Here is an 18,395-nt window from a genome sequence, read left to right as displayed (position 1 = left end):
CAATGGACATTTACAAAATGGAGAAGATAACTGCATCTGTTAATCATAAGTTGGAACAATTTGATTCATACTGGGAAAAATGGTTTAACTACATAACACCTCATAGGCCTGATTTTATTCTCACAGATCAATGAATATGTTGTAAAAAAAAATCACTCCCTACTTGTACATAGTTTTCTCCTTTTGCTTGTTCTTTCTTTCCTCCCTTTTCTATAGGGGTATACCTCAGATAAATATTATGTGGAGATTTGTGGCAAATATGATTATATGATATATACTATGTGCAATATCTGAAATACATCTTATGGAAATGTTTGTTTGATGATGAACTTCAATAAAAAATAAATTACAAAAAAAAAGCAAGTTATCGGGTCTATCTTTAGAGGCGCTGAAAGGATGCGGCGGAAACTGCAAATCAGAATATATAGAGGGCAGATCTAGTTACAGTTTGCACTGTGGATTCGATGCAGCAACTGTCTATCTGAGAAAAGCAAATCCAAAAGCTGGAAGCAAATTCAGATTGCATTTTATAAATATGTACGTGGAGAGTTAAGATCTCTTGGGCACCCGGGACAATATTGCTGTCGGGAGACGCACCCTGAGAACTTTTCGCCATGCAGGAATGGAAACTTCAATTGAATTCGAATATTGAACTGCATCAGCATTGCTGAATCCGAGGTGTTTCTGCTTGTTGCTGGAATTATCAATCAAGAATTGGAGAACAGAAAACAAACGAACGATCGTGCTGTCATTGGCTTGATTGCGGATAGTTCCATAGTAACTTTCGAGAAGCTGAATCAGTGTTCTTTTTAAAATATCCCGCCTGTAATCGTGAGGGAGAAACGGGAGACAGAGCGGGCACAGGCATCACTGAGCAGTCTGTGAAATTCTGTCAGGAGCCTGGCCAGAATGTATGCTCTTTACATTACTCTGGAGGTGCTGATCGCGGTTATCTCTGTCCTGGGCAATGTACTTGTCTGCTGGGCAGTCAGGATCAACAGGGCACTCATGGGAACCACCTTTTTCTTCATCGTGTCATTGGCCGTGGCCGACATCGCCGTGGGTATATTGGGCATCCCCTTGGCCATTGTCATCAGCTCTGGGCTCCACATGCACTTCTACAGCTGCCTTCTAACGTCCTGCATCCTGCTAGTACTGACTCTAAGCTCAATCTTCTCACTTCTGGCTATTGCGGTGGACCGTTATCTGCGCGTCAAGATCCCCACCAGGTAAATGTCTCCAGATCAAGGCTGTCATGCCAGCCGCTTCTCATTCTGAACTTCGTGAAGATGTTTTAACTAACACGCGTTATATATTAACCCGACCAATTCCGTTCTCACCAGGCCATGGACCTGGATGAAAGATGATTTTTTTTATCCGTCTGGCAAAATGTTTTAAACAAATAAATGGAAATATTTACAAAATATTACTTGAGTACTGCATGGGTGTGGATATGCATTTCCACAATTTAATTGGGCAATTGTATCAATAAGTCTGTGTGTATTAATTATTAGTGCAATGAATGGAATGGAATGGAAGCCAAGCCAGGCGGTCTGTTTGTTCAAAGGAGGGGAATGTGATGGGCAGATTGTAAAGCAAAGAACCCTGCAGATTACCCAAAGTTCTTGCCACAGTATTAGTGGGTAAACTAACCTTTAACCATCAATGTCAGCAAATCGCATGCACATTGCTGTATGCACATTAGCAATTATTATTACTGATTTTACAGTCAAAGCCCAATTTAAACATGCACAGGCCTTGACGATTAGAACTTAATTTTTAAGGAAAATACTGAGTGGAAAGATCCTGTGTGTCTACCTTGCTCTTTGTGATCTGGTGAGATTTTTTGTCAGTCCACCAATGCACAGAAAAGTTAGTTAAACTTACCTACTCTAGAAGTGCAATTCAACACTATTTCCAGAACATTTTCTATGTCTCCCTGGATCAAGAACAAAGCAAATTGCTTGTTCAATCTCTCCACCAGTTCCTTTTTTTCAAATATAATTTCTCCTTGGACATTGGGAGAGTAGAAGTTCCTTCTTTTTGTGGGCTCTGAGTTCTGAATTCTAGTAAGTACTATGAATGACTCATACAATTTGCAGAGGCATGTTGTTCAAAGAGAAAGTTTGCAGATGACAGTAGGATTGGGGGCATAGTGGAAAGCAAAGAAGGCTATCGAAGCTTGCAGTGTGATCTGGACCAGTGGGAAAATGGGCTGAAAATGGCCGATGGAATTAAATGCAGGCAATTGTGAGGTGTTGCACTTTGCAAGGACACTCAGTGAATGGTGGGCACTGAACTGTGTGTTTGAACAGACGGATCTGGTAATACAGATATATACTGTAATTCCTTGAAAGTGACATTACACATAGATCGGGTTGTAAAGAGAGCTTTCGGCACATGGGCTCCATAATTTAGAGTACTGAATACTGGAGTATGGATGTTATATTGAAATTGTATAAGATACTAGTTAGCCTGAATTTGGAGTATTATGTGTGGTTCTAGCCACCTACCTGCAGAAAAGATATCACTCAACTGGAAAGAGTGCAGAGAAAATTTACAAGAATGTTGCAGGAATGAAGGGCTAGAGTTATAGGGAAAGGTTGAATAGGTTATGACTTTACTCTCTGGAGCACAGGAGAATGAGAGAGTTCTTATAGAAGTATACAAAATTATGAGGGCTATAGACCGGGTAAATGCAAGCAGGCGTCCTCCACTCAGGCTGGGTGAGACTAGAACTAGAGATCAGAAGTTTAGGGAGAGAGGTGAAATACTTAAAGGAAACTGAGGGGGAACTTCTTCACTCAGAGGATGGTGCAAGTGTGGGATGAGCTGCCAGCAGAAATGGCGGATGCAGATTCATAGAAACATAGAAACATAGAAAATAGGTGCAGGAGTAGGCCATTCGGCCCTTCAAGCCTGCACCGCCATTTATTATGATCTGGCTGATCATCCAACTCAGAACCCCGCCCCAGCCTTCCCTCCATACCCCCTGATCCCCGTAGCCACAAGCGCCATATCTAACTCCCTCTTAAGTATAGCCAATGAACTGGCCTCAACTGTTTCCTGTGGCAGAGAATTCCACAGATTCACCACTCTCTGTGTGAAGAAGTTTTTCCTAATCTCGGTCCTAAAAGGCTTCCCCTCTATCCTCAAACTGTGGCCCCTCGTTCTGGACTTCCCCAACATCGGGAACAATCTTCCTGCATCTAGCCTGTCCAATCCCTTTAGGATTTTATACGTTTCAATCAGATCCCCCCTCAATCTTCTAAATTCCAACGAGTACACGCCCAGTTCATCCAGTCTTTCTTCATATGAAAGTCCTGCCATCCCAGGAATCAATCTGGTGAACCTTCTTTGTACTCCCTCTATGGCAAGGATGTCTTTCCTCAGATTAGGGGACCAAAACTGCACACAATACTCCAGGTGTGGTCTCACCAAGGCCTTGTACAACTGCAGTAGTACCTCCCTGCTCCTGTACTCGAATCCTCTCGCTATAAGTGCCAGCATACCATTCGCCTTTTTCACCGCCTGCTGTACCTGCATGCCAGCTTTCAATGACTGGTGTATAATGACATCCAGGTCTCATTGCACCTCCCCCTTTCCTAATCGGCCACCATTCAGATAATAATCTGTTTTCCTATTTTTGCCACCAAAGTGATTAGCCTCCAATAAGATTAGAGGACGCAGCCTCAAAATAGAGGGGCATCCTTTTAGGACAAAGGTGAGGATGTTGGCCATGATGGATTTAAAATATGGAAGAAAATGTCAAACCTGAATGCATCCAGGACAGTGGAAACAGACAGATCAATTATCTTTGTTCTTGGCATGTGCTTGGAGATGGAAGCTGCCATTTTGTGGAACTGTTTTACATCCTCCATTTTGTGAGATAAAGTTGCTTTGCTTTTTGTGTTTTGAAGTAAAGACAATGTTGATTCAGGTAATCTGCTGGACTAGAGATCATTTCCAAAGAAGTTATTTGTGAGGTGTTCTTTGATATAACAAAACATGCAGGTGTGTGAATGTTGGAGTTGGTGCCTGCCTGGGATAATTTGAGCTGGTTACTGAAGAGAACAAAGAACCATAAATTACTTGGGTCTGGGTAAATTACTGATTGTCACTTGTTGGGAAGAGGGTAATAAATAGATGCTGGCCTGGAGCAGAGCCAGTAAAAAGGTGTTAGAGGTCAATCAGATGACCTTCAGCCAATGACATCGGAATGCAATATTTGAATTGGTAAGGAACGGGTATAAAAGTGGATACTTTGAATGAGCTATCAGCGATAACTCTCTCCAGAGACCCACCACCACAAGGAAGAAACCCCACGCCAGGTGCTGGGCGAAGTAAGAATCAATCAACTGAATAACAGAGATTCCCTATGCTGGTACTCTTGGACAAGTTGTCTGAGTGAGTATTGTTGCAGAGGGAACAGTAGAATTCATGATCAAAGTTGTTGGCCAGGGGTCAACATAGTTACATTGTTGTTGGTGCGAAGGCAGTAAAGTGTGAGCTTTGATTAATTACAAGCTGTGCAGTGTATTTCCTAGCCTAATGCTGTTAATGAACATTTCCTTAGCCAGTGAGTGCTGAACCTACAGGATTTGTTGCCACTGGCAGCTGTGGAGGTCAACTCTTTTTGCTTATTTAAGGCAGAGGTTGATAGATTCTTGATTTGTCAGGAGTTGAAGGGATACGGGGGGGGGGGAATGGGAGGGGACTGGTGCTGAGAGTGTAATTGGATCAGCCATGCCGAAATAATGGAGCAGACTCGATGGGCCAAATGGCCTAATTCTGCTCCTAACCTGAGAAGGAGAGGAGAAGATGGCGACGCGACACAGCTCGCAACGGCCACTCTGGTGGCGATGTCTGTTATTTGTCAAGTAGTGTGCCGTGCACAACCCTGATTTGATGGAGATGGACGTGAGAGCACAGAGGAACATCTGGTGATATGTCTGAAATGCCTATTTCGCTGCTGCTGCTACTTTGTGGTCCAGAATCTCCGGAGGGGAAGGCCCCGAGTCCTTGGCTTTGCTTGTTGCTCAGCGGACGGGGCGGGGTCGAAGCGCTTGGCAGAGGATGGTGCTCGGTGCTCAGTGTCGAAGGGCTGGTCGGAGGCTCGAAGTTTTCGGACGGACTCAGAGTCCGCTGCGATCGGGTGCTTCCAATGCTGCTGCATCGGCAAGTTTGCGGCGCTTGGAGGTTTAATGGTGGGGAGAGTTTCTCCCTTCTGCCGCCTGCGTGAGATGATGAGGCTATCAGGGCTTTGAGACTGTTTTTACCGTGCCCATGGTCTGCTCTTTATCAAATTACGGTATTGCTTTGCACTGTTGTAACTATATGTCATAATTATGTGGTTTTGTAAGTTTCAGTCTTGGTTTGTCCTGTGTTTTCTTGTGATATCATTCTGGAGGAACATTGTATTATTTTTTAATGCATGCATTTCTAAATGACAATAAACGAGGACTGAGTGTCCTCATAATCTAATCTAAACAACCTTATGGTCTTATGGTCAATTGCAACATTTATGAGAAGTTTGAATAGGTACATGGATGAGAAGTTCACAGAGGGATATGGTCCAGGTGTGGGTAGATGGGACAAGCTAGAAAAACGGGTCAGTGCGACTAGAAGGCCTGAAGAGCCTGTTTCTGTGCTTGTAGAGCTTTGTGACTCTGACTCCGCCCTTTGTGGAAATTGGCATGGCATGCCATGACACAACTTTCTCACTGAAACTTAAGTATATGAGGCTGTTTGTCTTTGTACTTAATGCCTCTGTAATACTGTTGTATGTAGCAATCTCTGGTATGTAGAAGAGGTCACTTGCGTGTGGTTGGAGATTTTCCTGCAGAATGTAATCTTGCTTTGCTAAACCTTATTTTGCAAAGTCATTGCACCTGGGGGTGTGAAAGTAGGATCCTGTGAATAGGGCTTTCAGACATGTGGGCTTCTGCGCCTCCTAGCTTAACCACATCTGAAGTCTGATCTGAAGCTTCTACTCAAAAAGCACTACCAGCAATATAACAAACAACACACTCAAAGTACTGGAGGAACTCATTAAATCAGGCAACATCTATGGAAGAAGATAGACATTCGATGTTTTGGGCTTAGATTCTTCATCAGAATTCGGCTCAAAACATAGACTATTTATTTCCCTCTATAGATGCTGCCTGACTTGCTGAGAAAATCCAGCATCTGCAGAATCTCTTGCATCACTCATAGTATAATCATTTTTTAGAATTTACACGCCACATTTTTATAAATAGTATAAAATAACACAAAACACTTCAGATTTGAAAAGCACCCTCAGAGAGGTTTGAAGTTGGCTGCTGACGTTTCTCATCATTAGCGACTATCCCTTTAATTAAATGGCCGGTTAAATACCTTTCATGCAGAGCCTTCAGTGCACCTGAGACCAACTTTATTGTGACTCAGATGACAGTTACTTGTGGGACCTGGAAGCTCAATTAATGTTGGCAAACCATAAGATGTAATTGAATGAAAATTACATGAATGAAATTAATTAAATGAATATAAATCATTCTATATTATATTGTTTTCCCATTGCGTAGTTCAATATCTTATTTTTTGTCCTAAGCATCATTTGTTGGTTGTGGCTTTAATAATGCAGCTGATAACATTTTCTGCTTTAAAGGTGTACAATAAATAATGCAGTTTTAGTCTTCAACATCACAAAATATTTTATTAATCACAAAATTTTACTGTATTTGCCGAAAATAAAATAATGTTTCTTTTAATTCAACAGATATCGGATCATTGTTACACAGAAGAGAGCTTGGATTGCTGTTGGCATTTGTTGGCTCGGATCTTTTCTGATGGGGCTGACTCCTGTAATTGGGTGGAACAACAGAAACAGTGAAGAGTGGAGGAATTCTACCCACAGGAAATGCCACTTTCTGGAGGTGGTCAGAATGGACTATCTGGTGTATTTTTATTTTTTCGTTGGGTTACTCATACCTCTTGTGATCACATTTGGCCTGTATGCTGAAGTATTTTGGATTATTAGGAAGCAACAAAGTAAAATAGTTACCAATGCCACAGACTCAACAAAGTATTATAGGAAGGAGCTTAAACTCGCAATATCATTGATTGTAGTTTTAAGCCTATTTGCTATCTGCTGGCTCCCTATACAAATTGTAAACTGCATTTTGTACTTTAGCTCTAAACATATTGATTTAGAAATACCCACCTCTATTGGGATATTGCTGTCGCATGCAAATTCAGCCGTGAATCCACTGATATATGCTTACAGGATAAAAAAATTCAGGGTATCATTTCGTCATATTTGGAATCGCTATTTCAGATTCAAGAATGACATCTTTGACATAGATAATTCTGACAGTCAGTTTAAAAAAGAATGCAATATGAGCAGCAGTGTTTGATTGTATCTCAGAGCACAGATTTGCAGATATTAGTAATAGGTTTATATTGTACACAATATGTAATTTTCTGTATCTTCCTCCACTTTGTTTTCTCATACTCATCGCTGGATTTCTTGTTGTAGTTATTACTATCATGTATAGTCTTTACCCTGTGAGCTTCATGCATGGAATTTAATTGTACCCTTGTGTACATGACAATAAACTGATCTGAATCTAAATCTGAAACATCACAATCATTCAATTGTACTTCAGTTAAAAACTCTCCATCCAGTTAAATAAACTTAAGTATAATTTTTGACACCAGGGTAATTCCACGATCCTCCAGAATAAGCCTCCAAAGATCTGGAACTACATTTATGGTATCCATACTTTTACCACCTATCACTTCTCTTGTGGCCAAAACTACACCCAATCTTAGATCTCAATGAGCACGCTGAGCTTGGAAGAACACAAGTTTTTTAAAAATCAAATTCACTCAAAACGCACCTGAGTGCCTTTCAGTGATCATCTCCTTCCTGAAAGCTGCGTTTGTGAGGCATGGACCTCCATTGTGAAGTGGTATCACTCAACGGTCCTCAATTTTCGTGCTGTGAATTTGAGTCCTTTGCCAATGATTGGGGGGCTTTCAACATATAACTTCAAGCCCACACCACCCAAAATCTAATGGCCTAGCAGAGAGTTCGTTCAAGGTAGCGAAGGACCTGATGAAGAAAGTGCAAGCTGGACGAGAGGACTTCCAGAAAAGTTTGATGATTTACTGAAGTGTGCCACTGCAGAGTGGCCTCTCACCAGCCCAAATGCTGAGGGACTGACACATACACCCTAACCTTCCAGTGCATGAAATCCTGTCGGCAGCTAAAGGAGCACAGAAGGTCAAACTGGCTAACGTGGAAGGGGAAGAAAAACAGAAACACTATCATGACCAGACTGCAAAAAGCCGACCAGTCCTGAAGCCTAGAGACCAAGTATGAATCCAGCAGATGGTCCCTTTTTACTGGGTGTCTCTGGAAATGCGGCTTGTTAGCCTCTTGCGAACCACCTTCCTCAAGCTCCATATGTCTAGGGTGTATACAACTTTGGTCCCACCAAACCCATGAGATTGGGATGTCTCACCCATCTGAAATGTGGCTTGTGTGAATGCTGTGCGATTTACTGCCACCCTGCAATTGCCTGTCAGCAAGGAATAATAGATCACCCACTGCATACAATTATAGAGAAGTGTATTTAAGAACGTTAACTTAAGCAAACAGTTATAGGAAAGAAAAAAACCCAAAAAGGGCCCATGATAATAAACAGTCACATTCATGGTGGAGCTCAATCTTCCAGAAGCCATCGTTTTAGATGCAGTTACTGTACCAGCTCCCGTTCACCATTCCATAGAAAGCATAGAAACCATAGAAACTACAGCACAGAAACAGGCCTTTTGGCCCTTCTTGGCTGTGCCGAACCATTTTCTGCCTAGTCCCACTGACCTGCACCTGGAACATATCCCTCCATACACCTCCCATCCATGTACCTGTCCAATTTATTCTTAAATGTTAAAAAAGAACCCGCATTTACCACCTCATCTGGCAGCTCATTCCATACTCCCACCACTCTCTGTGTGAAGAAGACCCCCTAATGTTCCCTTTAAACTTTTCCCCCCTCACCCTAAACCCATGTCTTCTGGTTTTTTTCTTCCCTTGCCTCAGTGGAAAAAGCCTGCTTGCATTCACTCTATCTATACCCATCATAATTTTATATACCTCTATCAAATCTCCCCTCATTCTTCTACGCTCCAGGGAATAAAGTCCCAACCTATTCAACCTTTCTCTGTAACTGAGTTTCTCAAGTCCCGGCAACATCCTTGTAAACCTTCTCTGCACTCTTTCAACCTTATTTATATCCTTCCTGTAATTTGGTGACCAAGACTGAACACAATACTCCAGATTCGGTCTCACCAATGCCTTATACAACCTCAACATAACATTCCAGCTCTTATACTCAATACTTTGATTAATAAAGGCCAATGTACCAAAAGCTCTCTTTATGACCCTATCTACCTGTGAGGCCACTTTTAGGGAATTTTGTGTCTGTATTCCCAGATCCCTCTGTTCCACTGCACTCCTCAGTGCCTTACCATTAACCCTGTATGTTCTACGTTGGTTTGTCCTTCCAACATGCAATACCTCACACTTGTCAGTATTAAACTCCATCTGCCATTTTTTAGCCCATTTTTCCAGCTGGTCCAAGTCCCTCTGCAGGCCCTGAAAACCTTCCTCACTGTCTACAACACCTCCAATCTTTGTATCATCAGCAAACTTGCTGATCCAATTTACCACATTATCATCCAGATCATTGATATAGATGACAAATAACAATGGACCCAGCACTGATCCCTGTGGCACACCACTAGTCACAGGCCTCCACTCAGAGAAGCAATTCTCTACCATCACTCTCTGGCTGCTTCCATCAAGCCAATGTCTAATCCAATTTACCACCTCTCCATGTATACCTAGCAACTGAATTTTCCTAACTAACCTCCCATGCGGGACCTTGTCAAAGGCCTTACTGAAGTCCATGTAGACAATATCCACTGCCTTCCCTTCATCCACTTTCCTGGTAACCTCCTCGAAAAACTCCAGTACATTGGTCAAACATGACCTACCACGCACAAAGCCATGTTGACTCTCCTTAATAAGTCCCAGTCTATCCAAATGCTTGTAGATTCTGTCTCTTAGTACTCCCTCCAATAACTTACCTACTACCGACGTCAAACTTACTGGCCTATAATTTCCCGGATTACTTTTGGATCCTTTTTTAAACAACGGAACAACATGAGCCACTCTCCAATCCTCCGGCACCTCACCTGTAGACAGCGACATTTTAAATATTTCAGCCAGGGCCCCTGCAATTTCAACACTATTCTCCTTCAAGGTCCGAGGGAACACTCTGTCAGGTCCCGGGGATTTATCCACTTTAATTTTCCTCAAGACAGCAACCTTTTCGATCTGTAAAGTTTCCATGATCTCACTACTTGTTTTCCTTAATTCCATAGACTTCATGCTAGTTTCCTTAGTAAATACAGACGCAAAAAACCTATTTAAGATCTCCCCCATTTCCTTTGGTTCCGCACATAGCCGACCACTCTGATCTTCAAGAGGACCAATTTTATCCCTTACAATCCTTTTGCTCTTAATATACCTGTAAAAGTTCTTTGGATTATCCTTCACTTTGACTGCCAAGGCAACCTCATGTCTTCTTTTAGCCCTCCTGATTTCTTTCTTAAGTATTTTCTTGCACTTCTTATACTCCTCAAGCACCTTATTTACTCCCTGCTTCCTATACATGTCATACAACTCCCTCTTCTTCTTTATCAGAGTTGCAATATCCCTTGAGAACCAAGGTTCCTTATTCCTATTCACCTTGCCTTTAATCCTGACAGGAACATACAAATTCTGCACTCTCAAAATTTCTGCTTTGAAGGCTTCCCACCTACCGTTCACATCTATGCCAGAGAACAACCTGTCCCAATCCACGCTTTTTAGATCCTTAAACAACAGGAATTCTGCAGATGCTGAAAATTCAAGCAACACACATAAAAGTTGCTGGTGAACGCAGCAGGCCAGGCAGCATCTCTAGGAAGAGGTGCAGTCGACGTTTCAGGCCGAGACCCTTCGTCAGGACTAACTGAAGGAAGAGTGAGTAAGGGATTTGAAAGTTGGAGGGGGAGGGGGAGATCCAAAATGATAGGAGAAGACAGGAGGGGGAGGGACGGAGCCAAGAGCTGGACAAGTGATAGGCAAAAGGGATACGAGAGGATCATGGGACAGAAGGTTTGGGAAGAAAGACAAGGGGGGGGGGGAACCCAGAGGATGGACAAGGGGTATATTCAGAGGGACAGAGGGAGAAAAAGGAGAGTGAGAGAAAGAATGTGTGTATAAAAATAAGTAACAGATGGGGTACGAGGGGGAGGTGGGGCATTAGCGGAAGTTAGAGAAGTCGATGTTCATGACATTCTGACATGCCCAGTGGCCACACATTTTAATTCCACATCCCATTCCCATTCTGACATACCCAATGGCCACACATTTTAATTCCACATCCCATTCCCATTCTGACATGTCTATCCACGGCCTCCTCTACTGTAAAGATGAAGCCACACTCATGTTGGAGGAACAACACCTTATATTCCGTCTGGGTAGCCTCCAACCTGATGGCATGAACATCGACTTCTCTAACTTCCGCTAATTCCCCACCTCCCCCTCGTACCTCATCTGTTACTTATTTTTATACACACATTCTTTCTCTCACTCTCCTTTTTCTCCCTCTGTCCCTCTGAATATACCCCTTGCCCATCCTCTGGGTTCCCCCCCCCCTTGTCTTTCTTCCCGGACCTCCTGTCCCATGATCCTCTCGTATCCCTTTTGCCTATCACATGTCTTGGCTCCATCACTCCCCCTCCTGTCTTCTTCTATCATTTTGGATCTCCCCCTCCCCCTCCAACTTTCAAATCCCTTACTCACTCTTCCTTCAGTTAGTCCTGACGAAGAGTCTCGGCCTGAAACGTCGACTGCACCTCTTCCTAGAGATGCTGCCTGGCCTGCTGCGTTCACCAGCAACTTTTATGTGTGTTGCTTTTTAGATCCTTTCTCGTTTCTTCAGATTTGGCCTTCTTCCAGTTAAGAACCTCAACCCTAGGACCAGATCTATCCTTGTCCATGATCAAGCTGAAACTAATGGTGTTATGATCACTGGAACCAAAGTGCTCCCCTACACAGACTTCTGTCACTTGCCCTAATTCGTTACCCAACAGGAGATCCAATATTGCATCCCCTCTAGTTGGTCCCTCTATATATTGATTTAGAAAACTTTTCTGATCACATTTTACAAACTCTAAACCATCTAGACCCCTAACAGTATGGGAGACCCAATCAATATATGGAAAATTAAAATCCCCTACCACCACAACAACTTTATGTTTCCTGCAGTTGCCTGCTATCTCTCTGCAGATTTGCACTTCCAATTCTTTTTGACTATTGGGTGGTCTGTAATACAATCCCACTAATGTGGCCATACCTTTCCTGTTTCTCAGCTCCACCCACAAGGACTCAGTAGACAAGCCCTCTAATCTGTCCTGCCTGAGCACTGCTGTAATATTTTCCCTAACAAGCAATGCCACTCTCCCATCTTTCATTCCTCTGCCTCGATCACATCTGAAACATCGGAACCCTGGAATATTAAGCTGCCAGTCCTGCCCCTCCTGTAGCCACGTTTCACTAATTGCTACAACGTCATAATTTCACGTGTCAATCCACGCCCTCAACTCATCCGCCTTCCCCGCAATACTCCTAGCATTGAAATATATACACCTCAGAAGATTTTTACCACCACTCACAACCTTTCTATTAGTGGATTTGCTTGAACTTTTAACATCATTTATTTTCACCCCAGCCACACTGTCAGCTCTGGTACTGTGGTTCCCATCCCCCTGAAAATCTAGTTTAAAGCCCCCCCTGGTAACAGTTCCCCTCTTAGACTCCACTGGATCGCACATTCCCCCCAAATTGAATCCTATGTCCAGTTCTCTCGAGCTCCTTCTTTCTCCATCTCCCGCCAAAAAAAAAGACCTCACCCACACTGGTGTCAGTCACAGAAGTGGCTCCCTCAGCCTTCTCTAGAACTTTCTCCCAGTTCCACCTTCCTGATTGGATGGCATGCACATTCCTAAGCATCCCTTATTTTTAATGTTAACTCAAACAGTGCCAGCATAACACCCCGTTTTTACAGAAAAAACATTACATGAAATACCCTGCAACATTAGCAGTAAAACATTTACCAGGGCACTAAATAAGGAGATGTGAAAAAGAAAGTTTCGCCACATTCCTACCAGATCCAGACAGAGGGAGGTACTCCTCTGAGAAGGAACCACGTGGATCTCCAACCCATGGCTGTGACACATCACCTGTAGTGCACCAAAGGGGCCAGCCGATGTGAAAATTAAACTTGTTGTTCAGAGTTCTCAGAAAGACACTAATGTTACCACAGCAAGTGAAAGCGATACATCTGTGGAGACAAGTTGCAGACCGCCCCAGAGACTGATTGAAAATGATTAAAAGTACCAAAGGCAGTGACCTCTGGTCTTAGACCCTCACACCATACGAAATATCCTATCCACATCCACTCTATCAGGGTTCAATATTCAATATTTTTCAATGAGGTCACTCCTCATTTTTCTGAATTCTAGTGAGTAGAGTTCCAGAGCCATCAAATGCTCCTCATATGACAATCATTTTTGTAAACCTTCTTTGAACTCCCTTCAATGTCAGCACACCCTTTCTTAGATAAAGGGCTCCAAACTGCTCAAAATGAGGCCTCAATAGTGCTTTATAAAGTCTCAACATTGCATTCTTGCTTTTATATTCTAGTCCTCTTGAAACGAATGCTAACATTGCATTCACCACAGAATCCACCTGTAAATTAACCTTTAGGGAATCCTGCACATGGACTCCAAAGTTCATTTGAACTTCAGAGTTTTGAATCTTCTCTCCATTTAGAAAATAGTCAACCCTTTTATTTCTTCTACCAAAGTGCATGACCCACCACTGTATTCCATCTGCCACTTCTTTGCCCATGCTAGTGTCTTTCCTGTAATACCATTGGCTTGTTGGCCAGAAGGAACTACAGTCTACAAATTAGTGGATTTGAATTAATCAAGGACAGGGAAGCAGAAAAAACAATTGTCTTTGTTTCCCTCCATTTTGTGAGCTATGAACTGATTCTTGCTCTAATCAGACCAACTGAATGTGGATGCAGGGAGCTGCAGGTAAAGACCAGCTAAACCAAAGACCAAAAGATCATAAGATATAGGAGCAGAATTAGACAATTTGGCCCATCGAGTCTGCTCCACCATTTCAATGTGGCTGATCCAATTTTCCTCTCCTGCCTTATCCCTTCATGCCCTGACCAATCAAGAATCTAAATACCTCTATCCTCCATATAAATAAAGATGGCCCCTACAGCTGCCTGTGGCAAAGAAATCCACAGATTCACCCCTCTCTGGCTAAAGAAATTCTCCTCTTCTCCATCCTAAAAGGATGCCCCTCTATTCTGAGGCAGTGTCCTCTGGTCTTAGACTCTCCCACCATAGGAAGCATCCACTTTGTCAAGAGTTTTCACCATTCGATAGGTTTCAATGAGGTCATCCCTCATTCTTCTGAATTCTAGTGAATATAGGCCCAGAGCCATCAAATGCGCTTTATATGGCAAGCCATTCAATCCTGAAATCATTTTTGTGAACCTTCTTTGAACCCTCTCAATTTTAGCACATCCTTTCTATGATAAGGTGTCCAAAATTGCTCACAATACTCCAAGTGAGGCCTCACCAGTGCTTTATAAAGTCTCAATGTTACATCCTTGCTTTCATATCCTCGTCCTCTTGAAATAAATGCTAACATTGCATTTGCCTTCCTTACCACACTCAACCTGCAAATTAACCTTTACAGAATCATGCTCAAGGATTTTCAAGTCCCTTTGCACCTCAGTTTGTGTATTTTCTCTCCATTTAGAAAATAGTCTATGTTTCATTTCTTCTACCAAAGTACGGAGGAACATCTGGAAAACTTCTGAAATGCCCGCTTCGCTGCTGCTGCTACAGTGTAATAACCAGAATCTTCGGAGCAGAAGGCCCCAAAATCCTTGACTTTGCACGTTTCAGCGGCAGGGACGAGGCCGAAGGCACTCGGCAGAGGATGGCTCTCAGGAGGCTGTGTCGGAGAGGCTGGTCGGAAGCTTGAAGTTTTCGGACGGATGGACTCAGTGTTGGCTGTGGTCAGCTGCTTCCAAGGTATCGGCAAGTTGACAGTGCCTGGAGGTTTATGGCAGGGAGTTTCTCCCTTTTGCTGCCTGCTATTGGGGACTTGGGAGTCGATCGACTTGGGGACTTTTGAGACTTTATTTACCGTGCCCATGGTTTGTTTTTCATCTAATTATGGTATTGCTTTGCACTGCTGTAACTATACATTATAATTATGTGGTTCTGTCAGTGTTAGTCTTTGGTTTGTCCTGTTTTCTGTGATATCACTCCAGAGAAACATCATATCATTTCTTAATGCATGTATGCATTTCTAAATGACAATAAAAGACGGCTAAGTGTTCTCATAATCTAAAACAAACCATACACCTCCCAACATTGTATTCCATCTGCCATTTCATTGCCCATTCTCCTAATATGTCTGAGTCCTTCTGTAGCCTCTCTACTTCCTCAAAACTACCTGCTCTTCCACTTATCTTCATATCCTCTGCCTGAGACCATTCCAGATGAGTAGCTATTTATTATGTAAAGAGCCAGACCTATCAAAGAAGCAACCTGTAATCTCATTAGATTCAGCATCTAGTTTTACTGGCTTGGACCAGTCACAGTTGAAAGATACAAAATCACAAGGCTAGAGGGCAGAACCATAAAACAACGTTGCTTGTAGCCCTGGACTAGAACAGTAAGAATGTGATCCAGGTTGGTCAGGTGACCTTGAGCCCATGTAATGGAGATCTAGCAGTTCAACTGATGAGGACCATTAAGAGTCAGGAGATCCAAGTATGTAACGGCAATATCTTTCCAGCAACTAGAGACCAACCATTGCAGATGAGGAGAACCCCACACGTGGAGATTGGGACCATGAGGAACCCCTGGCCAGTGTAGACTCATTTCCTGGGTAATGCCTTTTCTCTTCATTCACTGTTCATAGAGGGTCAGGGGATTCTATTGGGGTGCGCACCGGTAGTTAGTTTTTGAACTTATTTGCTTTTTAGTTGAGACAATAAAAGTTACTTGTCAGTAAATACAGATTTTCTCTGTGCCTCTCTGATGGCATAATTGGCACGCCTAGTTACTATGAGACTTTATAGCTGGTGCAGGGTTCTGAGTTGGATGATCAGCCATGATCATAATAAATGGCGGTGCAGGCTCGAAGGGCCGAATGGTCTACTCCTGCACCTATTTTCTATGTTTTTCTATGTTTTCTATCAGAGAGGGGTGAGGTGGGGCAGGAGATCAAAATCAGAATATAACATACACTATCATCATTCGGGGTACAGCAGCTTGGAGATATTTCTAAGGGTATTGGGAAATGTGTTTTCGGAGATGATCCTTGAAAGCTCCTGTAACAGAATTGGTGTCCCTGTTGTGGGCTCGAGAATAAGTCTCTTCATCAGTAGAAGACTCGAGTCGGACCACATGGATGAGGTAGAGAGAGATCTGGGGCTGAGTAGTTAGTGGTTAATAACACAGGAGGAAAGAACTTAGGGAATTCTGCAAGTTTGAAGGACTTGCATTACTTCGATTGGAGGGGCTATCTCCAGAAATACGTATTGGGGAAGAGGCCGCAATACGAGGAGTTTGTCGGTCGCCCTGGCTGTGAAGGGAACACTGCTGAGGATGCCCTCTGGAAAATCGCCCCGAGGGAAGCTGTTGGACAGGAAGTTTAAACAATTACAAAAACCAGTGGCAGCTGGCTGCTTAATTAAGGATTTGATAGAATTACAGCAGAATACCAAGGTAGAGCGGCACAAATAGAAATGAGAAACAAATGCCAGTATAAAGCTGAGACCGAGTGAGGGAGATTACAACAGGAAATCCTAGAATATTGGCAGAAAGCAGATGCCGAGCAAAAGAGGTTGCAACAGGAAATCCTAGAATACGTATTGGCAAAAAGCAGAAGGCGAGTGAGAGAGGTAAGATGGAGAGCAGAGAAGGATCCAAAAGGAGGTGGAACCCTTTAGAGAAAGGTTTACTGAGTTAGAGTGTCAGAGAGGTATGGATTTGATGCCTATGAAACAGTTTCAGTTGAAGTGTGAGAAATTACTTAAAGAAAAGGGTAAGCAAGAGGAAACTGCCAAATTAGCAAAGGATGAAGTGCAAGGATTAAGGAAACAGTGCAATGATTCAAAGACAGCTATGAATCTGATTCAGAAGTGAGCACGGACAGGAGGGTAACACCCATCTGAAGTGTTTAAAGTAGATACAAAAGCTGGAGGAACAACTTGTTGAACAGAGAGGAATAACATGCTTTTGGATCTGAAAGAGGTCGGGGGGGAAAGTGAGTATAGAGACACCGATTGGAGTGATTTAGCAGATACGGTAACAATAATTACGAGGCACCATTTCCCAAGGAACTCCCACCGACACTCTACCAACAGGAGCTGGTGCTACCGTCTGCACAATTGGCACCCCTAGTTGCTATCAGAGAGAGGGGGGCCAGGAGAAAATCTCAGTATCACAATATAACATACACCACACCATTCGGGGTACAGAATATAACATACACCACACCGTTCGGGGTACAGCAGAATATAACATACACCACACCATTCGGGTTACAGAATATAACATACACCACACCGTTCGGGGTACAGAATATAACATACACAACACCGTTCGGGGTACAGAATATAACATACACCATACCATTCAGGGTACAGCAGAATATAACATACACCACACCATTCGGGGTACTGAATATAATATACACCACACCATTCAGGATACAGAATATAACATACAGCACACCACTCAGGATACAGCAGAATATAACATACACCACACCATTCGGGGTACAGCAGAATATAGCATACACAACACTGCTCGGGGTACAGTATATAACATACACCACACCGTTTGGGGTACAGAATATAATATACACCACACCGTTCGGGGTACAGCAGAATATAGCATACACCACACCGTTCAGAGCACAGCCACTTAGAGATATTGCTAAGGATATCAGGACATGTGTGCTCGGAGACAATCCCTGAGAACTTTTCCAAGCAACTAGTCATCAGAGAATAATACATGGCCTAGATGACTCTAAGGAAAGAAAAGTTGGTTATATAGTGTTTGCACCCGAACATACACTCAGCTTTGCCAATTGCATGGTGGAGGAACAAGTGAGGAACCGAAGAACACAATATTGACTGTTATGGGTGTCTTCACAGGGGACCCAGTAGACACACTAGCCAAGTGTT

General features: G+C 43.0%; 1 protein-coding gene across 1 annotated transcript; it reads left to right on the top strand.

Moving 5' to 3' along the window:
• The first annotated feature begins 495 nt into the window (after positions 1–495).
• Positions 496–7,563, top strand: LOC140209498 (adenosine receptor A3-like). The gene is made up of 2 exons (XM_072277742.1): positions 496–1,229; positions 6,761–7,563. The coding sequence occupies exons 1-2, from the start codon at positions 910–912 to the stop codon at positions 7,395–7,397; spliced, it is 957 nt and encodes a 318-aa protein (XP_072133843.1). The 5' UTR covers positions 496–909; the 3' UTR covers positions 7,398–7,563.
• The last annotated feature ends 10,832 nt before the right edge of the window (positions 7,564–18,395 follow it).

This window comes from Mobula birostris, chromosome 14, assembly GCF_030028105.1.
Source record: "Mobula birostris isolate sMobBir1 chromosome 14, sMobBir1.hap1, whole genome shotgun sequence".
NCBI classification, from domain to species: Eukaryota; Metazoa; Chordata; class Chondrichthyes; order Myliobatiformes; family Myliobatidae; genus Mobula; species Mobula birostris.
This window is presented reverse-complemented; position numbering and strand designations above follow the sequence as displayed.

What these genes read in the sequence shown, in the direction of transcription:
- LOC140209498 (XM_072277742.1), top strand. Translation starts at nt 910, where the DNA reads ATGTATGCTCTTTACATTACTCTGGAGGTGCTGATCGCGGTTATCTCT. An exon ending in CGCGTCAAGATCCCCACCAG is followed by an intron (nt 1,230 to 6,760) that starts GTAAATGTCTCC and finishes TTAATTCAACAG; the next exon opens with ATATCGGATCATTGTTACAC.